Here is a 21528-nt window from a genome sequence, read left to right on the forward strand (position 1 = left end):
TATCCTTGGTATTCTGGTATTTCACAATGATGTTCTTTGGTGTGAGATTCTTTTCCTTTTGTGGCACTTTTGTGAGTCATTTGAATTGAAACAGTTGTGGTTGTTGTCAGTGGGACATCTAGTCAGTGCTTTCTTTCTTTTTTTTTTTTTTTTTGATATGTTTTCCCTCTTTTTTCTGATCTTTTGGTCACTCCTGTTATTTGTAGATTGGGCTTTTATATCGATGATCTAAGTTGCTTGTCTTTTTGATTGATCTCTGCCCTTTAGTTCCATGTTCTGGATGACTTCCTCAGTTTCTGTCCTGTAATCTTTCTCTTATTTCCTGGATTTTATTTTCTTGAATATATTTCTTTTCTCAGGGCATACTTTTTTTTTTTTTTTAACATTTATTTATTATCGAGAGACAGAGAGACACAGAGCATGAGCAGGGGAGGGGTAGAGAGAGGGGGAGACACAGAATCTGAAGTAGGCTCCAGGCTCTGAGCTGTCAGCACAGAGCCCGACGCGGGGCTCGAACTCACAAACTGTGAGATCATGACTTGAGCCAAAGTGGGTTGCTCAACCGAGCCACCCAGATGCCCCCAAGGACATACTTTTTAAATGGACAGTATCTTTCTTACCTTGCTTTGAGGATGTGCTTTTTTTTTTTTTTTTTTTTTTTTTTAATACTTAACAGTTCTGCTCAATCTTCCACGAGGGGATTTTTCTCAACTGTTTGGCTCTTGTCTGAGCAGTTGAAGGAGGAGGCACTGAACAGCCACATGGCAATGAGTGCCAGGAGAGGCTGGAGCAGGGGTTGGGTTGGGGTGTGCTATTTAAAGGATGGAAGCCTTTAAATGTCAGTGTTTGGAGATAATCTCTTTTGTGCCTTTAAGTGTTTCCAGAGAAGAATCCTTTGATCTGTTGCTGGAGTCAGGCAGGAGGAATGGGCAGGAATCCCCTGACTGAGATGACCCTTATGCCCCACTGCAAACCTCTCCACACTCTGCTGCACAGATCCCTCCAAGCCTGGAGACACTCGGGCTCAGCTTTTCCAGAGAGTGTGGTCCCCTGGGGTTGGGCACCAGTGGGGAAGAGGCTGGGGAAGAGGCTTGAGGGGTGTGTAAGGCAGGGGACAGAGATGTCCTCCGGCTGCATGGTGTCTGGGACGTCAGGTAAGTCCTTAGGCTGGAAGTGGGGAGTGGTCGAAACTTCTTCCACTCTCCTAGGCCATTTACTGACCCGCTGCCCTTTGCAGTCTTCTGAGATTTTCTTGAAACTTCCTCTCGGCTTTGTTTTCTCTTCAGGTCTTGTTTTTTACAAACTTCCACTTTTGCATTCCTTCATTTTTATTTTAGTGGAGTGTGAGGAAGGCTAGCAATAGTTGTTGTGTTCAATTAGCCATGCTAATCCTGTTCACTTCTGAGATTTTTGCCTGCTCAGTTTCAGACGGGCTTCTTGTCTTCAAGGTTTCTCCTTTACGTGAGGAGGGGTCTCGATATAGAGTCTTTTATCCAGTAGATTGCTGGAGGATGGTGACATCTAAGGACAATGGGTCAGTGTCAGATGGGCCTGGGATTGTAGCCCTAGTCTGCTGCTCACCAATTGTGTGACCTTGAAGCAAATGTTTTAATCTCTTACAGCCTCAGCTATTGTTTATTTTTAATCGCTGGTAATCAGTGGCTTATGTCCAACAGGACAGTGTCAGGGTGGCCAGCTTGGCAGGCTGGCCCAGTCTCTGTCATGTATTCCCAGACCCACTGGAGCTAAGACCAAGCCCAGTGCCTCTGAGTCCTACTGTCTAGGTGGACAACAGGCAGGCAAGGAGCCTCAGAGCCAAGTTCTGCAGCTGGCGTAGGCCAAAGGGTCCATGGCCACAAGCCAAATGTAGCACATCTTTCTCCAGCATACCTTTCACTGGTGCCATTTATTATTATTTTTAAATGTTTATTTGTTTGTAGAGAGAATGCCAAGCAGGCTCTGAGCTGTCAGTGCAGAGCCCGATGCAGGGCTCGAACACGTGAACCATGAGATCATGACCTGAGCCAAAATCAAGAGTTGGACGCTTAACCAACGAAGTCACCCAAGCATCCCTCACTGGTGCCATTTAAAATATAATTTTAAATTATAGAATGGACATATTATGGAATGGAATACAAAATTAGTCCTCATCTAAGGAATAAAAGAGGAGTTTTCATTTAGGTCATCACCTTGCACTAGATACTTGAGGTGCAAAATAAACATGAGACTCTCGGCTCCTCCAAAAGAATAACTAACAGAAATGCACACTCTCATTGTAAAAATTACATTAATCAAGAACAGATGCCTCATGAGTGACTGCCCTGTAAGCTCTGTGCTGAGCGGTAGAGTTTCCAAGATGAATAAGATAAATCTCCTGACATCACAGGAACTTAACTCTAATTGGAGGTGGGAAACAATGTCAAGATTAGTTAATTTATTTTGCTGATGAATTGGGAAAGGTCTTGGTTAATTCAGAATGTCTCCCTGGCTTTAAGACAATCCTTTCTCTTTTCTGCTTGCCGTTCACAGTGCTGGCCACCATCAACTTGCAGTCACAGCATGAGTTGCAGTTATTAACCAACTTTCTCTTAAGTGTCCAGGTAAGTCTGGCCCAGGAGCAGCTGCCTGCTCTGCTTGGCATGAGTGTAGGAAGTCTTAGAGTCAAGTAGAACCTCTGTCAGGAAGTGTGCGGTGTTTTGGGGTACCTGCAGCTATGCCCGGGGCTCTGGGACAGGGGAAGAAGGACTCAGGACTCTCTCAGCCTTTCATCTCACAGACATCCTGTTGCACTGTGGCTCCTAACCCCTGTTGTCCCCATGTTGCCACACCCCCAGTCAGAATAGCAGTGTAGAAGTGGAGAAGTTTCTCTGAATTGTTGCTGTATAGACTGATGCATGAATGTGGTTTCCTGCCTCTTGAGAAAGGGGCCCTTTTTGGAGCTCTAGGCTCAGTTTGCTCATAGAAGCTCTGGACTAGAATTTTGTGGACTCCACAAAAATGCTTTCCTGTCCTGTACTGTGTGTCTGACCTTAACCTGTAGGTTTCTAGGCCTAGAAAGATTATTTCATCAGCAGGATGGGAGGCCTGAGCCATTCCAGGTCAGAGAAGAAAAGAGTTTCTAACTATAAGTCCACATCTCTTAAGTTGATGGGAATTTACAGTTAAATCCTATTCTGATTGATTTCTCTTCTCTAGAATTCATGTGCCTGTCTTTCCTAAGGAGGCAGATGGAATCTGGCCATGGCCCATTCATAGAGCTGAGGCCCCATCTCTCACCATGTCTTACTGAAGGGTGTGAATGCTCCAAATTGTCACCACCTATTAGATGTAGGCATTGATCCCAGGCCTAGTGTGGAGCTGTTGGAGTGTTCATATCACTCGTGAATAGGTGCCCACAGAGATGGTAGGGCTGTTCTCCATCTCACCTGTTTGTTTGGTAGAGCAGAAGTAGCATTCAAAGGCACATCCATCTGAAGTCACCATGTGAAGCCGTGGAAGATGAGGGCTGCCCATGTGTATGATGTGGCTACTACTTGAGTTTAGAGGGACAAAAGGAATGAGAAGAGATGGGGCAGGATGGGAACTGACCCCAGGGAGATTTTGTTAGGCTGATCAGATTTTGTTAGGAGAGACAGTAGGTCTGGGTGGGCCTGGGTCCAGACCCTTTCTCCTTTCCTTCCTTCCTCCAGTGTTCACTGAGTGTCTGCTCTGCATGTAGAGTGTGGCTAGGCCCTCTTGCCCTGAAGTAACTAAGATAGTAGGGTCTGTGTCCTCATGGGGTTTGTGACCTACCTGTGGAAATATGTGTCCAATAAACAGTTCCCCAGAAACTGAGTAGGATTGTGCTTGAGTGCTGTCCAAGGCAGGTATAGCATTTTGTGAGCTTCCCCTCTGCCCGCTCTGTAGTGTGATCCCTCTGTGCTTCTCTTTCCTCTTCTGTGAAGTGTGAATGATGGTAGTATCTTCTCATAGGGTTGAGGAGCAAATGAGGTAATATTTGGAAAGCACCTGGGATAGCAAGGCTTCATGTTGTCTCCTTTATAGTCATCCTTAGAGAGGGGCCCCACACCTGTGCACCCAGGCCAAGTCATCCTGCTGACAGACTGGTACTGCCAATGGCCTTTCTGTCTGCAGTTCAGGGATGTCTGTTTTACTCAAGGAAGAGGACTTAGATCAAAGTCTGCTTTGAATACTCAAACAGGATAGTTCCAGCTCTGCTTACTTTGGGATGTCAAAACCTTGCTGGGTCCTCATGTCCATGTCCAGTGATGGTTTCTTGAGGTCTTCCCAAGTGCTAGGCATCATGTGCTGAAGGCTGTACATGTAATATCTCATTTAATTCTCCCAGTAACCAGGTGAGCTGTCTCCTCATTTTACAGTTAAGGGCACAGATTTATAGAACAAATAGAGCACCTAGTAAGTGACTGGTGAGGGAGTATAGCACAGTTGACTGAGGCAGAGTTCTAGCTCTTCACCACATGTGTGGGGCAGTGACCTGGGCCACTGGTAGATACCCCCATATCTTGGCCCTGGCACCCTCAAGTTGGGAAATCCCTTCCTGGCACTGGAGACTATTGACATATGACACTTGGAATCTACTTCTCCCTTAGTGACTTAAACATGGTATAGTGTATCCCCTTCTTGGGAGGGAGACAGCTGTAAAGACAACCAAACCACCAGTCTTGCTAAAAAAAATTGTTGTGACTACTTTGACCTTTACTCTGGTGGGGTTGATATCTTCTACTCATAAGATAATAAATCTACCCCATCACTCTGGACCAGATTTTGTTGCTCTGTATGTGTTGTCCTCTAAATGTAAGGCCATCACTAACAGAGAAAGTACTTGATAAATGAGGATGAATGAGGAAGGATCTCTAGTAGGAAACCTGAAACAGCAGCAAATTAGTCCTTACACCTCCCTCAGATGCTCTGGTTCTTCTGAAAACATGGCAGAATAAAGCATGGCTCTGGGAATGATTTCTGCTTCCTGGGGACAATCCCATGCGAAAGTCATACTCTGAGGTATATTAAAGACTTAATTGTTATTGAACATCCTAGCCAAGGTGTGAAGCCAATTATTGTGGCTGCAGCGCCTGAACTGTGAATAAGCGTGCTATATAGTGCTCTGATTTTCTTGTCCAGTTTTGCACTTTTGTTTAAGCTAGATCTCAAGAAAGGGCCCACTCTATAGCCCTCTGACTCTTCCAGCACCTGAGGGGTCTGCATCCTCGGCGTGCCCTTCAGAAATGGAATTATCCTGATATAACATTCTCCTTCCCCAAGAGAGGATAGGCAAAGGTTGGCTTGGCCCGGAAAGCAAACCAATGTAGGAAAAGACTCTCAGAGCACATGCTGAATTCTAATGCAGACTAACATTGAACACACATTTCTGTGTTTTCTCACTAGCACCATATGCAACATTAAAACCACATTAAGGCAGCAGGGTCTCCTGCATCAACTGTGTTAGTTCGTTCCACTTTCCACCTGAAGTGTGGAGGCCCCATGTGGAGATTCAGCTGGTGCTCGTGCATTTGGTCCTCACCTGTGCTCTGCTTTTGATAGACCTTAAGTCAAGGAGTGTGTGGCCAGGGATGAGTTGGGAGGGTTGAGGGGCTGGGATTTCCCTGAAGGAAGAGCTCTCCTCTGCCTCTTTTGGCCAGCTAACTTCTCATTTTGTGGTGTCCAGAGGGTTCAGCCCAAGATGGTGATGGAGTACTGGACAGGGTGGTTTGACTCGTGGGGAGGCCCACACAACATCCTGGATTCTTCTGGTGAGTGCTTTACGGTACCTATATCCACCATGTGTATTGACCTACAAAGTAAAAATCCGTTCCAAATAACCTGCTAATTGATGTAAATAAGCTGTAGGGTGCAAGGCTCCTGGGATTATCTGCATGTAATAGTCAGATCTTGATAGTCCAGAGTCATTTGTCTTGACATTTAAAGAGAATGGTAGGACTTTTAACAGTACTTTATCATGTTTATGTATTAGATAAATAACGTGTGCCTATTGCAAACATCCTGCAAATACAAAAAATGTAGAAAGAAGAAATAAAAATCCCAGAGCCCAGAGAAAACACATGCAGTTGACTGTTGAACAATGTGCAGGTTAAGGGTGCTGACCCCCTGCACAGTTGAAATCTGGGTATAACTTTTGACTCACCCCAAATATAACTAATAGCCTGCTATTGACCAAAAACCTACTGATACCATGAATGATTAACACATATTTTGTACATGGTATGTATCATATACTGTATTATTACAACAAAGCAAGCTAGAGGGAACACAATGCTATTAAGAAAATCATATGGAAGAGAGAATACAGCACTGCACTATAAAAAAGTGTACATAAGTGGAGCTGCACAGCTCAAACCCATGTTGTTCAAGGGTCAGCTGTAGAGTGTGCTAGCAGTTTGCTATCTCTGTCTGCAGCCGTGTACGCACACACAGATAGAGATATGGACACATACAGTCACATCTGCTCTGTGTTACCTGCTTGTGCCAGTGACTGACACAAATGGAGAGCCTTCCACACTATTAGAGAGTCCATCACTGTTTTAAAGGATGAAAAGAACCCTGTGGTGTTGGTGATTAAAACACGATTTATTTAGCCATTCTCTTATTGATGAACACTTAGGTTGCTTCCAGTGGTTTTCGTTTTTTAAATTTATTTTTAATTAATTAATTTTTTTTTAGAGATCAGGGAGAGAGAGAGAGAGGGAGAGTGAGAGAATCTTAAGCAGGTTCCAATGCTCTGCGCAGGGCCCCTGATGAAGGACTTGATCTCATGACCCCAGGAGCATGACCTGAGCCAAATTCAAGAGTTGGATGCTCAACTCCTGAGCTCAACGCCTAAGTCACCCAGGCACCCCCCAGTGGTTTTTGTTAATTGAACACCATTGCAGCGAACATTCTTGAACATCCAGTTTTGCATACCTGGCATATTATTTTTCCTAGCTTAAGTTCCTAGCAATAGAATTGCCACATGAATGAAGTTTCAGTATACATTTCGGTATACATGTACTCTGGCAAGATGTTAGCAATTCTTACTATTATTAAGCAAGAATACTTATTTCCCACAGATTCATCAATACGGAGTTTTAAAAAAAATTAATATTTTCCAATATGATTGCCAATGTGTGTGTGTGTGTGTGTGTGTGTGTATAAAAGTACTTGGTATTTCTCCTTTGATGTTGTTTTCACACTTATTTTCTCATAGAGGTGGGATTGGGGAGGTGATCAGAATTAAACATCTCCAATTATGAGTCCAGTCTTTTGCATCTTTCCAAGTGTGAGTAATGGTTGAGAAGGGTGGAGGTAGCCCAAGCAGCACTCTGTTCTGATCGTAGTCATCAGGGACATGGTGGAACCGACAGCTGGAAGGCTGCAGCTCGGGGGCTGTGGTGCTGGCCCATTTCTCTTCATGCCCTTCATGTTCTGTGATTGCGGTTCTAGTGGAAGCTGAAGGGCAGAGCTATGGAGTTGAATTTGATGGGGTTGGGGGATCAGAAAAGCTGAGAGGCTTGTCCCAATCTCTGACTTGCTCTGCACATCCCCTCTCTCCCCTCCTGCTGCAGAGGTTTTAAAAACAGTGTCTGCCATTCTCGATGCTGGCTCCTCCATCAACCTCTACATGTTCCATGGAGGCACCAACTTTGGCTTCATAAATGGAGCCATGCATTTTCATGACTATAAGTCCGATGTCACCAGCTATGGTAAGTAATCCCCAACACTGGCCTTCCCTGGAACATGCCACATTTGCATGTCTGGGGCTTTTTATGGAGAATCATTTAGGGGCAGCATCTAGCACCTTTAATGCATTCGGCTCTAGAGTGCCTGGGGAAGGGATAGTTTTGTCTGGATTGTCACTTTTAAATTTCTAGAGCAGTAGGAGATGGAAGCCCATGGACATGCCTGTGAGCCTTTGGAAATGAGAGGCACAGGCAGGGTGAAGGCAGATTCTTCAATGAGGGCAGCCTCTTTAGGCCCTTGAGATGTGTGACCTCTGATTCCCTTTAGGTTGAGAGTCCACAGAAGGTAGGCAAGATGCAGGAAATTGAGGGTCATGCTATGGCCATGGCACTTTTGGTGTCACTTTATAGTATTTAGTATTTGTTGTATTCTGACTGATGGCTCACACCAAAAGTGTTTTGCCTCCCAGATTACTGAGAAAAAGACCCTGCCTCTATACTCCAGCTTCTCCTTTCTCTTTTTTTCTGCTGTGGACGCTGTCCTGTGATACAGGTGACAAGTGACAGTGTCCTGGTGTCTTGCAGACTACGATGCTGTGCTGACGGAGGCGGGGGATTACACAGCTAAATACTTCAAGCTCCGAAGTTTCTTTGGCTCCATCTCAGGTACCTGGCAGTCAGCAGACTTGAGCACCAATTTGGGCCCTTACTTGTGCTCTGAGACCCCTAAAGAGTTACTTCTTCACTATCCCACCTAGACCCCAGTTGACCTATGTGCAAGAATGTCCCTAGACAAGGACAGGCAAGTTTGAGAAACTGTTTTCATCATAGTTGGTGTGCTTGCAGCTTCATCTTTTCTCTGGGCGGTAAGACTCCTGAGGGTATGAGAAAGTCCCCTGCACCCCCGCCCCCACATTACCTTCCCAGTGGGAATCAGGCAGTCTAAGACTGTTTACATCTTGGCTCCAGAATAAAGGATCACACTGGGCTGTGGACAAGAGCCAGTGGCTAGGGAGGCTGGAGGAGGCAATGACTTTTTGGGATGGTCCTCTTGTCTGTGTTGCAGGTGTTCCTCTCCCTCCCCAGCCTGACCTTCTTCCCAAGATTGCCTATGAGCCCTTGAGCCTGAATTTTTACCTGTCACTGTGGGACGCCCTGCAGTACATGGAGGAGGTGAGTGCGGCAGGGTAGAGAAGCCAGGGAAGTTGCTAAGTGGGCAAGCAGGGCTGTGGAGGGGTAAAAAATGCTTGATAGCTTTGAGGTCTGTTTTATGACGTTAGAGCTCAGAGTTAAGAGAACAGACTTTTGCTAGGGTATGAAGTGGGAAGGAACAAAAAGAACTTGAAGAAAAACTGGGTAACACAGTAGGAAGTCTTTTTCTCCAGCCTGGGTGGACAGAGAGGAGGTGAGGAGGCCTGTGAGTGGGCTCTATCCCTCTCTGAGAATAGGGTGCACCCTGGAGCTGACTCAGGGGGGTGCTGTGATGCAGAAATGGTGGCGGTTTGAAAGGCCACAGGTCTGATACATTGCTGGGCTTCATTCCATTGCCTTCACACACACACCCATGACCCTGGATAGCCATGGGTTAATGTGATAAGTCAAAATTAGAACTTTGGAGGTTGGAGAACCAGTTGGCAGGACTGGCTCCCCATGTTTGTGTAATGAGAAGTCAAACTAGTAGAAAAGGCTAGAGGGCCCCTTGCCCCACCGCCAGCCCCAGGTAGGATCTGTCTGCTACTCCACACTCCCCGAGAAGACTCAGGATGAAATTTGTGCCTCTTTTCTCCTCTGCCTAGTCTGCATTTTTCCCGACTCTTCTCTCTACAGCCAGTCAATTCTGAAAAACCAGTCAATATGGAGAACCTGCCAATAAACAATGGAAATGGACAGTCATTTGGGTACACTCTGTATGAGACTACCATTGCTTCATCAGGTGTCCTTAGTGGTCTTGTGCGTGACCGGGGACAGGTAGGAATGTCTTCTCTTAATTCCTGTGACCTTGTAGTCATCCAGCCCTACCATATACATCTGACTCTCTCTCCTGAGTCCTCATGTATCTGCCTGGTACCAGTGTGTAGAAATGGCCCATCATTGTCTTTTTCAACTACAATCATGGGCTAATGCCCATTTTTCCTCCTATGCCTGGCTAACACCCATATTCACCACACACACACAATATTACCCCTTTCTTTGCTTAGCAGAAACTCCTCTTATGCCACTCTCCTGTGGACCCATGGATGCTTTCTGTCTGTTCCTTTGGCAGGTATTTGTGAACACAGTGTCTATAGGATTCTTGGACTATGAAAAGAAGAAGATCGTTATTCCCTTGATCCAGGTTTGTTATTCTGGGGAGCTGGGTAATGGCTAGCACCAGCTGCTTCCTGAATAGGTTTGGTGGGAGTCAAAGAGGAAGACCTAGAAGATGGGAGCCTTCTTAATCACAGAGGTGCTGATGGAAGAAGGGAAGAGCATTGGTATCTGATCAGTGGGTACTTTTTCACCCCCATCCTCAGAGTTCAGGGAATAATTGGGGTTCCACAAAGAAATCTTATGGCTGGGTAATCAGGCAGTCATCATCAACCACTATGTTCCTGGCAGGGTTACACCAGGCTGAGGATCTTGGTGGAGAATCGTGGGCGAGTCAACTACGGGGATAATATTGATGACCAGCGCAAAGGTGGGTCATAGCATGTGCTAAGAGAAGAGCTTCTAGTGCTTAGCAGTGCCTGGCTATATTTTCTTCATACCAGCATGCCAGCAGTTCATGGAGGCTGACTCTCATGAGGTAGAGTCATTGTAGCCCATTGTAGCCCATTGGAGGGAGCCCATTGTGGAAACCCATTGAAGGCAGGTGGGTCATGGAGGCCCATTGGAAGGAAGAGGTTTGTAGAGGCCTATTGGAGACAGGTGGGTTGCAGAGGGCCATTGGAGGGAGTTGAGTCATGGAGGACCACTGGAGGGAGGTGGATGTGGGCCTGAAAGTCCCACCTGGGTTCTGACCTCTTTCCTATGCATGTTGTCCACATGTCCATGGTGAACACACAGGAAACACTGAGCCAGCCTTTCCACATCTCTCTGGGCTGCAGTCTGCTTTATCAGGGGATAATCTGCTTGGGGTGGGGTGGGAGTGGTGAGACTTAAGGAAGGGGATCCCCAGAAATCGAAAAATGGCATAGGACCCTTGCCTTCTTGGATCTTCACACTCAATTTCTTTTCTTGATCCACCTTGGAAATCCATTGATGATCTCATTTGTGGTGGGGAGGAGGAGTTAGTACATACAGTAAACAAATGCTCTTGATGGTATGCTCCCCTAGGAATATTTTACCAATTCATGTTATTTTTCCTGGGTTATTTGTTTGTTTGTTTGTTTTTTGAAAGAGGCTGAGAGAGGTGGGGGAGGGGCAGAGGGAGAGAGAGAATCCCAAGCAGGCTCCATGCCTGGCATGGAACCTGACGTGGGCTTGATCTCATGACTGTCAGATCATGACCTGAGCCGAAATCAAGAGTCAGATTCTCAGCAAACTGAGCCACCCAGATGCCTCTATTCTTCCTGGTATTCTAAACCTTCTATGCTTAAATGTGCCTCTTCCTTTTCATCTGTCAAAATGTGGGTGGTTTCATGTAAGTTGTGACATAAGAATTCAGACAAATAAATCCTACTACTGTAAGGGACACTGGTGACCTCCCAACTCTCATGGGTGTTTGCCTTTGTAATGAGGAAGTTTGTGCATCCCTTCCCTGCCTGCCAGGGAAGCACTGTGGCCCAGCCATTGGGGGCTTCTTGGGTCCTGGGGATTGGCCCTCTCTGGATAGGCCTCTGGATAGGACAATGCTTCTAGCATTGTCCAGGCTTACCTTCCTTTTCCCCTAAGCAATCCCCCCGGTGTTACTCTCTGGATCTCAGCTTCTTCCTCCAAGGAGCTCCATCTCCAGGCCCATCTTCACTTCCTTTGCTCTCCTGGGGGCAGGAAGGGATTGCCAGCATGACCCTGTTCCCAGTCTTTGCCTCCCAGGTCCCTGATTAAGATGTGCCTTGGACTCTCACTGTGGAGTTCTTACCCCTGGAGCAGTTCAGTGTTTTTAAGTCATAGACCTACCCCCACATACACCTGTACCTGCAATTTAAGAGTCCACAGGCTCCATGGAACCTGTTTACAGTCCCTAGCCTATTCACAATCCCTCTTCAGAAACTCAGCAGCTCCATGATTATGAGGACCTTGGAAGCTGCTCCAGGACCAACATCAATAGCGTCTCCCCCCAGGCACTAGTTAATCACTATGCAAAAGTGTGCATGGGCCCTCAGACTCAGATGCCCAAATCATATTGCCATCTGTTCACAATTCAAATACTTAAACAATATATCCTTAATCCTATGCCATATAGAAGATTTCTGGCTGAGTTATTAGGTCTGTTTAGTTTGGGACACCACTGAATCTGACCTTGTAGCTAAGTTAGAACTGTTGTGACCTCTTGATCATTTGCCCACTGGGCTTCATTTTATTGTGTTGGAATTCTCATACCCAAAAGAGAGTTTCCCCTTCAGAGAGAGACCAGAGACTGTTCTCACCCTATGACATTCTCAGCTCTGTCATTGCCCTTAGATGTACTCTTCCATGCAAGTCCCAGAGAAGGCCTGGCAAATATTGCTATTACTCACTCTTCTCTCCTTTGGGATTTCTAGAGGAGGTTTTATACCACGTGAAGAGCTCTGTAGTATATACTGTAGGGAGTATATACTTCTGGAGGAATTTTCACTTGAACTTTCCAGAAACTCTCCATGTATGTGCTGGGCCTTAGCTGGGTCAGCTGTGCCCCTTCCTTTGGCCTTATTCATGTTTCCTTGTCTTCTTCCAACAGGCTTAATTGGAAATATCTATCTGAATGATTCTCCCTTGAAAAAATTCAGAATCTACAGCTTGGATATGAAAAAGAGCTTCTTTCAGAGGTGAGTCCTGACCCCATGAAGTGTGTGTACCCATGGATAACATGTAATAAGAGCCAGGAAGGCCCTGCTCTGGCCTAGCTCCTCCCAATCACGTGTAAACAGACCCAGAGCCCAGAGCAGCTTGCTCAGGGTAGGGGCAGTACCAACGCTAAAGACTGGGGAATTTTCATGATATGCTGGTTAACACGTGGTGAAAATTTGGGATGCCTTTGTGATTGAGTGTGGGATAGGGTCCAGATCTGAGAATGTGCCCTTCTTCTTTCTTGTCTTCTGTTCATAGGTTCAGCGTCGACAAATGGAGCCCTATCCCTGCAGTACCTACGTTCCCTGCTTTCTTTTTGGGTGTCTTGTCAATTTCCCTTTCCCCTTTTGACACCTTCATAAAGCTGGAGGTTTGTAGTCCCCTTACTGCCTGGGTTCTCCAGTCTTCCCTCCGAGGGCTCTGAGCCCAAGCCCCTGTACTTGCCTTTGCTGGAGCCTTCTATATCACCTGCACCCAGAGAGTCTCTGTCTTTGTGTTGCCCTCTCTGAAGGGTCTCTGGGGCCTCCCTGGAGAGGGGGAGTGGACTCAAAGCAGAAGAACCACCTGGTGATACTTCTTAGGGTCCAGGTCTGAGCTTGGGTGCGTTGCTGGGGAGGCTTAGAGCTAGTGGACACAGGAAATAGAATACCCCATGTGTTAACCTCATGACTGTTAAAATATCCATTCATACTGATATCTTGGAAGCTGAGAGAAGAATGCAAGGCATGTGTCCGTCTCTGTCTTCTCATGTGACTTTATATTCAGTGCCTTTCATGGTAAACTAACCCCTTTCCCATTCTGCTTAAAGGGCTGGGAGAAGGGGGTTGTATTCATCAATGGCCAAAACCTTGGACGCTACTGGAACATCGGACCCCAGGAGACCCTCTACCTCCCAGGTGCCTGGTTGGATCAAGGCATCAACCAGGTGGGAACACTTGCAAGTCCTTCCCTTGTCCCAGCCCTCCCCAGTATCACAGTGTTTCCCTGGGGGCTGTGGGTGACAGTCTGTTAAGGTTGGTTAGGGCAGGAGAGGGGGTGCAGAAGGTTTAGCCAGCTCCTTCTGTATTCCTCCTTGGTGCTGATGAGTTGTGGGTCCCCATTCCTTCCAGCCTGCTTCTCAATCCCTTCCCCTAAGGCACCCTCATCTGGCTCCAAGACAAACCTCGGCTACTGTCATACACCAGCCCTTCTCTCTCCCAGGTCATTGTTTTCGAGGAGAAGATGGCAGGCCCTGTGATACAGTTCACTGAAACACCCCACCTAGGCAGGAACCACTACCTTGATTGAACAGCACCGCTCCTGCGCCCCCTGGAAGCAGGAGAGCACCACTGTCTTCCCAGCTGAGCAAGGCCTGGTGCTCTGCTCCCTGACACTCTCCCAAGTGGGAGAGTTTCCTTAAGTAACATTCTCAGGCAGCCATGGGGGCTACAGCTCTGCCCCCTACTTTAATTCAAAGCCCTAAACTTGGAAGAACTGAAGAAGAGAAGTGGAATAGGAGGGAGGGACCCTCTTCTTACCTAAGTGGCTTCTTGACTGGGCTTTGTTGATGGCACCTTTCTACTTTCCTGCTCTTTGGGAGAGGACAGAGGGATGTCTCTCTGGGGGGTGGGAATGTCTCATCATATCTCCACGTGATGAGGTTTGCTTCTATGATGTTCTCACCTGCACTCAGCATGGCCCTCATGGCCCCTTTTCATTTCTGAAATAGAAGGTTTGTCACCATTTGTAGAGGATGGGGAAGGGGGTGGATGTCTCACCTCTCTCTGGGATTCTGGAAGAAGCTCCATTTGAGAGACACGCACATCTTCTTCTTTTCCTTTCCACTTTAACTGCATCTGACAGGATGACAAGCCAAGCTTAGAAGAAACAGAAATACTCAGCCTGAATTAGACAATATTTCTGGTTTTACTTGATGAGAAGGAACATCAGCTGAGGAGGGAATGCAGGCCCTAGAAGAAACCACACCCCAATATGAGGGCCCAGCTCCAGTGGCTTGGGCAGGGAGCCTCCCTGCTATGTTGGTGTAACCACGGGGCCTGCAAGCCTAGACCAGACCTTGCTTCCGGCTCAGTCTCTCCTTCAATCCTTGTAACTAAGCAGGAGGGAGGAGAGCCAGTCTTCCTTTGCAACTGTCTGTCCAAATTTGAGGTGCTTGTTCTAGGGATCAAGTCCACTGGTTTGGCTTAGGTTCACTGTCCTGAATTGCAATAAAGCAAGAGTTGAATCAAACCCTTTTTAGTGATATTTCTGATCCCATCTGTGCCCCTGTTTACCACAGGCAAAAGCATTGTGGTGTCAGGCACCCATTTAGTCTATCTGGCACTGAGAATCTAGACCCTGACTTTACCTAGTTAGTGGATGATCTATCCCCTGGCTCCTTACCACCTCCCTCCTGACCTTCATTCTGCCTGACATGTCATTGTGGATTGGTAGTGCCATTGGAGAGGAGAAGTCAAGTACAGATTCACTCTGGTGCTGGTGGGCAGTTGCAAGAATCTGCTAGATAGCCAAGAACTCGACATGTGAGTTAGCTACAGAGGGTGAGTTTTCCTCACGAATAACATCTGGATTGTACTGCCAGAAACTAATTATTGCCAGTAATAATCAAACGTAAATAGCCAATACCTCTCCAAGACATTGCCTATGCCAGGAATCCATAAAGGCCTGTGGGGAATAGCAGGCCATGGGGCTCCCAGCCACCCCATTGCTTACATCTTGGGCTTGGCTAAGGAAAGGACTCTGCAGTAGGGCATTTGTAGTGTGTAGCCACTGGGCCCAAGAGCTGAGCCTGGGTCAAGGACATACAGTAACAAGGCGCTGGGCCCAAGGGTCCTACTATCTGGGGATGGCCAGCACTGGGAGCGGTGTCACTGTACCTTACTTTATACCTGACCGTGTTCTTACAAAGGTGTGTGTAAAAGTTGGCTTTGTTGGAAGATGTGATAGGGAACTGGTATTTAAATGAATCTTACAGCAAATCCTTTTATAAAGTGAAGAATCCCTTTGAATTGCTTTTATCAAAATCTGCTCAGGGATGCATTGGTCCTCTTGCCCCAACTTACTGTTCTTGACCTTCTTATCTGCCAGCTAACCCTGCAGCTTCTCTCTGTCAAAGCCCTTTGGCAGAGCTCATCCTACAGAGTTTATTCATGTTTGTCCGGACCTTCCCTACTGGATGGCTTCATCACAGAATCTTTAGAAGACTCTTCATCACCCCCACATCTCTAGACCTGCTCCTTGGGCCTCTTCTTCCCTCTGTCCACACTCACTGTGGGTGCATCACTAACCAGGGTTTGTAAACAGCCTGGAAATTCATGCTCTCCAATGTTTATCTCCATCTGAGCTCCAGATCTACTGGCTGTACACTCACCTTTGCTCCTGCATGTGATGACAAAGTCCGATTACTCCCCCATGATCCCTGCTGCACTCTGTTCCATAGCAGGAAATGGTTATTCTGTGTCTCAGATTGGTTTTAGCTTCTCCATTTTATGGAGAAGTGCACAACCACTCCACCACTTCATTCTCCTGGCTGTATCTCAGGCATATCCAGAACCTGACCACTTCTCTCTGTCCCAAGGCTTGCTCTTCTGACTCACCATCATCTCCTGCCTGGATCATGGCAGGAGCCACCTCCGCTAGCCTGCCCTGCCCTCTGTTTATGGTCAGCACAGAAAGGGGAGTGATTTCTTTATAGGCCAGTTTGGCCCTTTGCTCCAAACACTCCAACGGCTCCGCTTCCCTTTTTACTTGCAGAAGCCAAAAGCTTTGCCCGGTTCCCAGGGCCAGTATATTCTGTGCACCCCACCAACTGCATCCATTTTACTTCCCACCCAACCCCTCCTGTCTTGCCAGTTGTAGGCACACTGGCCTTTTTGCTGATCTTTAAACATGCTAAGTACTCTCTGCCTGGAAGTGAGTTCCCGTTTCTGGAATGGTCTGATCCAGGTAAGTGTGTGTCTGTACTCTACTGCTCTGCTGGGTCCTCTCATCAGGGAGGCCTTCCTGACCACCCTAGAGAGGGGATCAACTCCTCCTCAGCTACACTCTGACACCCCTATCTGGCCTCATACTTCTCGTTAGACCAGATCACATCTAAAATACCGTATATGCCTGGTGTTCATCTGTCTTGTCCCTAAGGAGGGAAGCTCCATGAAGACAAGTGCTCTGTGCTAGTTCCTAGAATAATGCCTGCTCATAGTAGGCACCTGCCAAGTAAATACTTGTTGGATGGTTAAAGCAGTAAATGAGAATAAAGTAAGGCAGGGCTGCAGAGGATTAGGGCTATTAAAAACCATGTTTGACTTTTAATTTTGGAAACAAATTAAATACAGTTAAATTAAAACAGACCAGATGGTGCAGCTGCACAGGCTCCACCCTCACCCCAGGCTCTGTTCTGGTGGCTCCTAGACCCCGGCCTCACTCTTGTGGTGGGGAGCAGGAACACACTGGGTTTGAGAAACAAATTGTAGTCATGGACCCAACTCTGATTGATAACAAACTCATTCCCAACAAAGATGAAAGCTGCAGTCCACCAGGGTTATAATTATAAATAAATACACATGCGGCTAAGAGAGGCTATTAGGTGAAATCAACAGAAATAGCATCTGCCAAAAAAAACCAAAAATAAAAACAGAATATCCCATTTTGTTGTTCATTATCAATTTCCTGAAAAATAAGCCCTGGGTTTTTGGCTAAGAAGGTGGCCTAAGACCAGCCAGGCTGACCTGAGCATTCAGGGCTGGTTTCAGTGAGTGAGGCAGTGCTGTGCCTGGGCATGAATTCACTCATTTGGTGGGTGCCCTGTGCACACCTCCTCCCTCCCCTCCCATGACACCCCACTTGATTCTGAGGGGTTGATTTCCAGAGCCACCATAGAAAGTGTAAGAGGCTGGGAATATCCTGCAAGGTGGCTCAGGGTTCTCAGGGATATGATCCCATCGGATGGTTTCACGAATGCTGTGGGAAGTTAAATCCATTTCAAAATAGGCAGCCAATGCTATTTTTTGAATGTTAGGTTGCTGGACTGAATCCTACCCACCCACCCAGGAGTGGGTTCTTAGCGGTCCTCAGACCGGTCCTGTGAGTTTAAATGGAGTGGGGGCTGTTAGCGTTAAAAAATAAACACCTCTTCAGTAGGCTCAGGCCTTTCCTTTTCCTCCAGTTGGGAGGAAAATTGTGCTTCCAACTTTCAGGAGCATGAGTGATAGCCAGCAGAGGGCTGTCCCTGTCAGTAGCCTCCAGGTACAGGGAAGTAACACATGCACACTGTTCTTCCTCAGGGGTGGGGGTGGGGGGAGAGGGAACAAGCAGCAGGCTTGTTCTCATGCTCCCAACTCAGGGAGAAGGGAGAGTTTTGTTTCCATTTTGTGTTTACAATAGAATGATTTCCAAAGTAATGTGTGCTCAGGTCTCCTTTCCCCTCAGGATCCAAATGATCTCTGCCCCTTTTCCACAAGTCCCTCTGCTAACCCAAAGCCCCTTCCTCCCTTAAACAGGGGCAGGAAGGAGTACTGGATGGCCCCTGCCTCCCGCCTCTTTCTGCCTTGCCCACCCCTGGCTCACTTCAGCCCCTGAGGTCTGTGGTTCTCAAGAGCTCCAGAAAGAGGGCTCCTGCCCTCCCCAGTCCCAGCCCAAGCAAGAGGCCGTGGAGCCCAGTGGGCAGTGGGGAGACAGTGTCTAGACAGGGGCCCACATGATCTTAGTCCAGGTCAGTCCATGACCTGTGCTGGCTCGAGGGCCCACCTCCTTCCCTGTGCTGGAAGGAGCAGGCTTGAGGGATGTGGGCCCGGAGTAAGGGACTCCACTCCCACCACAAGCCTGAGGTATGGGGGAGCCTGATGGTAGGCCCAGGCTCCCCTCATGCAGGGTGGTTGCCTGTTGGGATCAAAGACAGCCTTATGCTCTGGAAACGGGAACCAGAGGAAAGCCACAGAGGTATGTCTACTTGAGAGCAGCTCTCCAAGGACAGGGCGGGGCAGTGTTCCTGATGCCTGGGCAGGGGGCTGTTCTCTGGTCTTCAGAATTCCCTGGCCAGGTGGCCTGTGCAGTCGTGCTGGGCCCCAGGAGCAGGGAGCCGGGCAAGGCCACACTGCACTTGACAGCTGGGGTCTTTTCACCTCTCTCCCAGCCTGGCATCACTCCAGGGCTTAGGTGCCCACTGAATCTGCTCCGTCAGGCCCTGTCAGTGCAGGAAGCTCTGGGGAGGCATGCTGGGGCACCGGTTCGCTGGTTGGCGTGACTTGGCTAGCAGCTGGGCCCCTGGTCATACTGGATGGAAGATAACAACAGGTCTGGGATTTCTGTGCTTTGATTCTCCGTCCTTTGTCCCGGCATCAGGCTGGGCTCTCTCTGAAGCCCCCAGTATAGAAAGGAGGGTGATGGTGATTCCTTAGGAGTTTGCCTCGGAGGGACCATCAGCCATGGGGAGAGGATGGAAGGCCAGGAACAGGGTTTGAGAAGGAGGCTCCTGTGAAGGGGAGAAGAATATGGGTGAGGCGTTTAAGCAGGGAGGCAGGTGAGGGGCAGCCAGTCTGGCCAAACTGCTCAATCATGAGCCCCCATCAGGGTTCACCCAGGAGCTCCACAGAGCCCAACCCCTAGGGTCCTCTGTGAATCCCTTATTGAGAGGCAGGTGGGGGCAGGTCCTTCCAGTGACCAGGTGAGGAGGTAGGGGATGGGGCTCTGTACAGATGCATTTTCAGTGGCACTGTTCAAGCTGATATTTTTGTTCAAGGCACAAAACAGGCAGACTGACACCCCATGGTCTCCTGTGGGCAGGGTAGCTGCCAACATGATATAGAAGTTGAAGCTTAACTCTGAGGCCAGAGGACAGATGTGTATCCCACCGTCTGAGCTCCCACCTCTGGGATGATATTATAGAAAAGCCCATAAATTTCCTGACTTGGACAAACAGCTGGCACAATTCACTTCATTTAGCTTTTCTGAACACCCTTTCTTTACCTCTAAAATGTAGATAGATCCTGTGGCCTACTTCAATAGAAAGTTTTAAAGAATTAAATAAAAGTAGCAACACTTACATAACACTCATTATGTACCAAAGATTGTTCTTGGTGCCCCTAACAACCCATTTTACAGGTCAATAAACTGGGGCCTAGAGAAAGAAAGTAAGGTCAAAGGATGAAAAGTCGTAGGCCTGGAGCCTGAACTAGGCTCTGGGGTCCATGCTTTCATCAATGTGCTACACTGTTGCTATTAAGAGACACCTGGAGGTGCTTGATGAGGTGGAAGCAGGAGAGTGAGGGGTCCCTGCCACAGCAGCATGGCTGAAGAGGAACCCACAGGGGAAGACAAAGCCTGGAGAAAGAGTCCACATAGTAATGCCTTGCAATGGGACTGGTGTCATGGCCACAATAACAGCAGTAATGACAGGAAGTTGTCATGAGGCTGTGTCTAGAAGGTGAGACCTTCAAAGGAGTTGGTGGCAGAAGGACCCAGCTGTGCAGGGGAAATTGGCTCCCGTGAACTTCTAGGCAGCACAATGAGAAGGGGACTTCAGCTATGTCTCTTCCACTCTTGAAGTATTTGCCCTGCCCTCCCACAATTAAAAACCAAGAGGAAAAGCCTTGGCAGACTTGTTCCACATCCACACTTGGGGTGCCCCTGCCCAGTGTGTTGTCTACCCTTGTCACTGCCATACCTGTAGCCTGGGGCTCAGATCTCCACAGTGGGGTCAGTGAAGCCTTTTTTCCCCTCGTTCACCAGCACCGGCTTCTCTGTCCGTGTGTGCCAGACCAGGATCTGTGTGTCCAGAGACACAAAACAACATGGAGCAGGTCCCCCCCTAACCTCACCTTACCCCCTCCCAGGTCCCTCCCACACTTTACAAGTACTTCTGCTGCCCCTCCGTTCTGTCCTTGTTCTTTATTTCTACCTGCCTCCTGATTCTTGCTGTTTGTACATATAATGCATTCAAAATATCTGTTGGAAATACAAAGTGTGCAGCTACAGAAAATAGACAAATAAGTCCCAAGATTTCCTCTTACTTCTCATCTTCCCCTGTGTTTTTTGATGGGTCTCTCTAGAGAGGGAGACATTTCTTCAAGAGACTTCGGCTCAGCCAAGTGTATAGTCCTGGCCCTCGCTGGAGCAGTCCAAACTAGAAGCAGTGTGTATGTGTGTGCGTGTGCACACACGTGCATGCAGGCATGTGTGTGCATGCACCTTGGCATGAACACGTTCATGCATATGTGTTCACACATGTCTGGAGCCTAGCTGTTTTGAGGTTTGGGAGGGGATGCAACCCTTGGTCTTCCTTACTGACTGCCACCCTCTCCATTTCTGTGCTTGATTTTAGCATGATGGCCTGACTGGGTATAAGCTACCTTCTTGGGAGGGTGTTCTAGGAAGGCATGGCTCTAGGCTGGTCCTTTGCAGTGCAGTTTTGAGGTCTTTATTTCCTTCCCTCTGACCTGTTGGGAGTGTTTGGATGGGCTGGGAAAAGCTTGCGTTATACCTGCCAGTTCTGCTGAGGGTTTACCTTGGTGCAGTTGGCTGCCTTGGGCTCCAGGTCATTGAGGGTAACAAGTTCTCGGAGGAGGCTGCTTTCCTGGTAGCCTCCCTTCACACCACGCAGCTTGAAGTAGGCCTGGCTACGCTGTAGAATGAGCCTCAGGTTGACTGCAAACCCAGCCATGTCTATTGCAAATGGTCGGTGCGGGTCAAACACTGTCTTCCAGCCGACCACCTTCCCAGCCCCGTTGACCCGTGGGGCCTCGTACCGAAGGCCACCAACGAAGGCAACGGGCCACACAGACACCCTCCTGGTGCTGCGCATCTACAAGAGGGAATCCAGAGTCAGGACACATGGGACTGCTGATAGGGAGTGGTGCCTGTCCCCAGAGAAGGG

The 21528-nt window shown here is 47.9% G+C and overlaps 2 protein-coding genes across 5 annotated transcripts in view; one reads left to right on the top strand and one right to left on the bottom strand.

Annotated features, from left to right (window-relative positions):
* Positions 1-17150, top strand: part of GLB1L2 (galactosidase beta 1 like 2) — a 51167-nt gene extending 34017 nt beyond the window's left edge. For all 3 annotated transcript variants that reach the window (XM_058687378.1, XM_058687381.1, XM_058687382.1), the window contains 12 exons: positions 2530-2600; positions 5687-5771; positions 7581-7718; positions 8280-8360; positions 8761-8867; positions 9522-9662; positions 9958-10029; positions 10293-10371; positions 12553-12640; positions 12921-13032; positions 13471-13587; positions 13863-17150. In XM_058687378.1, the coding sequence (XP_058543361.1) occupies positions 2530-2600; positions 5687-5771; positions 7581-7718; positions 8280-8360; positions 8761-8867; positions 9522-9662; positions 9958-10029; positions 10293-10371; positions 12553-12640; positions 12921-13032; positions 13471-13587; positions 13863-13949 (1178 nt within the window). In that variant the 3' untranslated portion in view covers positions 13950-17150. The remainder of the gene's footprint in view (positions 1-2529; positions 2601-5686; positions 5772-7580; positions 7719-8279; positions 8361-8760; positions 8868-9521; positions 9663-9957; positions 10030-10292; positions 10372-12552; positions 12641-12920; positions 13033-13470; positions 13588-13862) is intronic.
* A 34-nt stretch (positions 17151-17184) lies between these two features.
* The window catches only part of B3GAT1 (beta-1,3-glucuronyltransferase 1), a 30393-nt gene continuing 26049 nt past the window's right edge, over positions 17185-21528 (bottom strand). For both annotated transcript variants that reach the window (XM_058687384.1, XM_058687383.1), the window contains 3 exons: positions 21160-21456; positions 20320-20420; positions 17185-19128 (listed from right to left, as the gene is read on the bottom strand). In XM_058687384.1, coding sequence (XP_058543367.1) covers positions 20334-20420; positions 21160-21456 — 384 coding nt within the window. In that variant the 3' untranslated portion in view covers positions 17185-19128; positions 20320-20333. The remainder of the gene's footprint in view (positions 19129-20319; positions 20421-21159; positions 21457-21528) is intronic.

The sequence above is a fragment of the Neofelis nebulosa genome, chromosome 10, assembly GCF_028018385.1.
Source record: "Neofelis nebulosa isolate mNeoNeb1 chromosome 10, mNeoNeb1.pri, whole genome shotgun sequence".
Taxonomy (NCBI): Eukaryota; Metazoa; Chordata; class Mammalia; order Carnivora; family Felidae; genus Neofelis; species Neofelis nebulosa.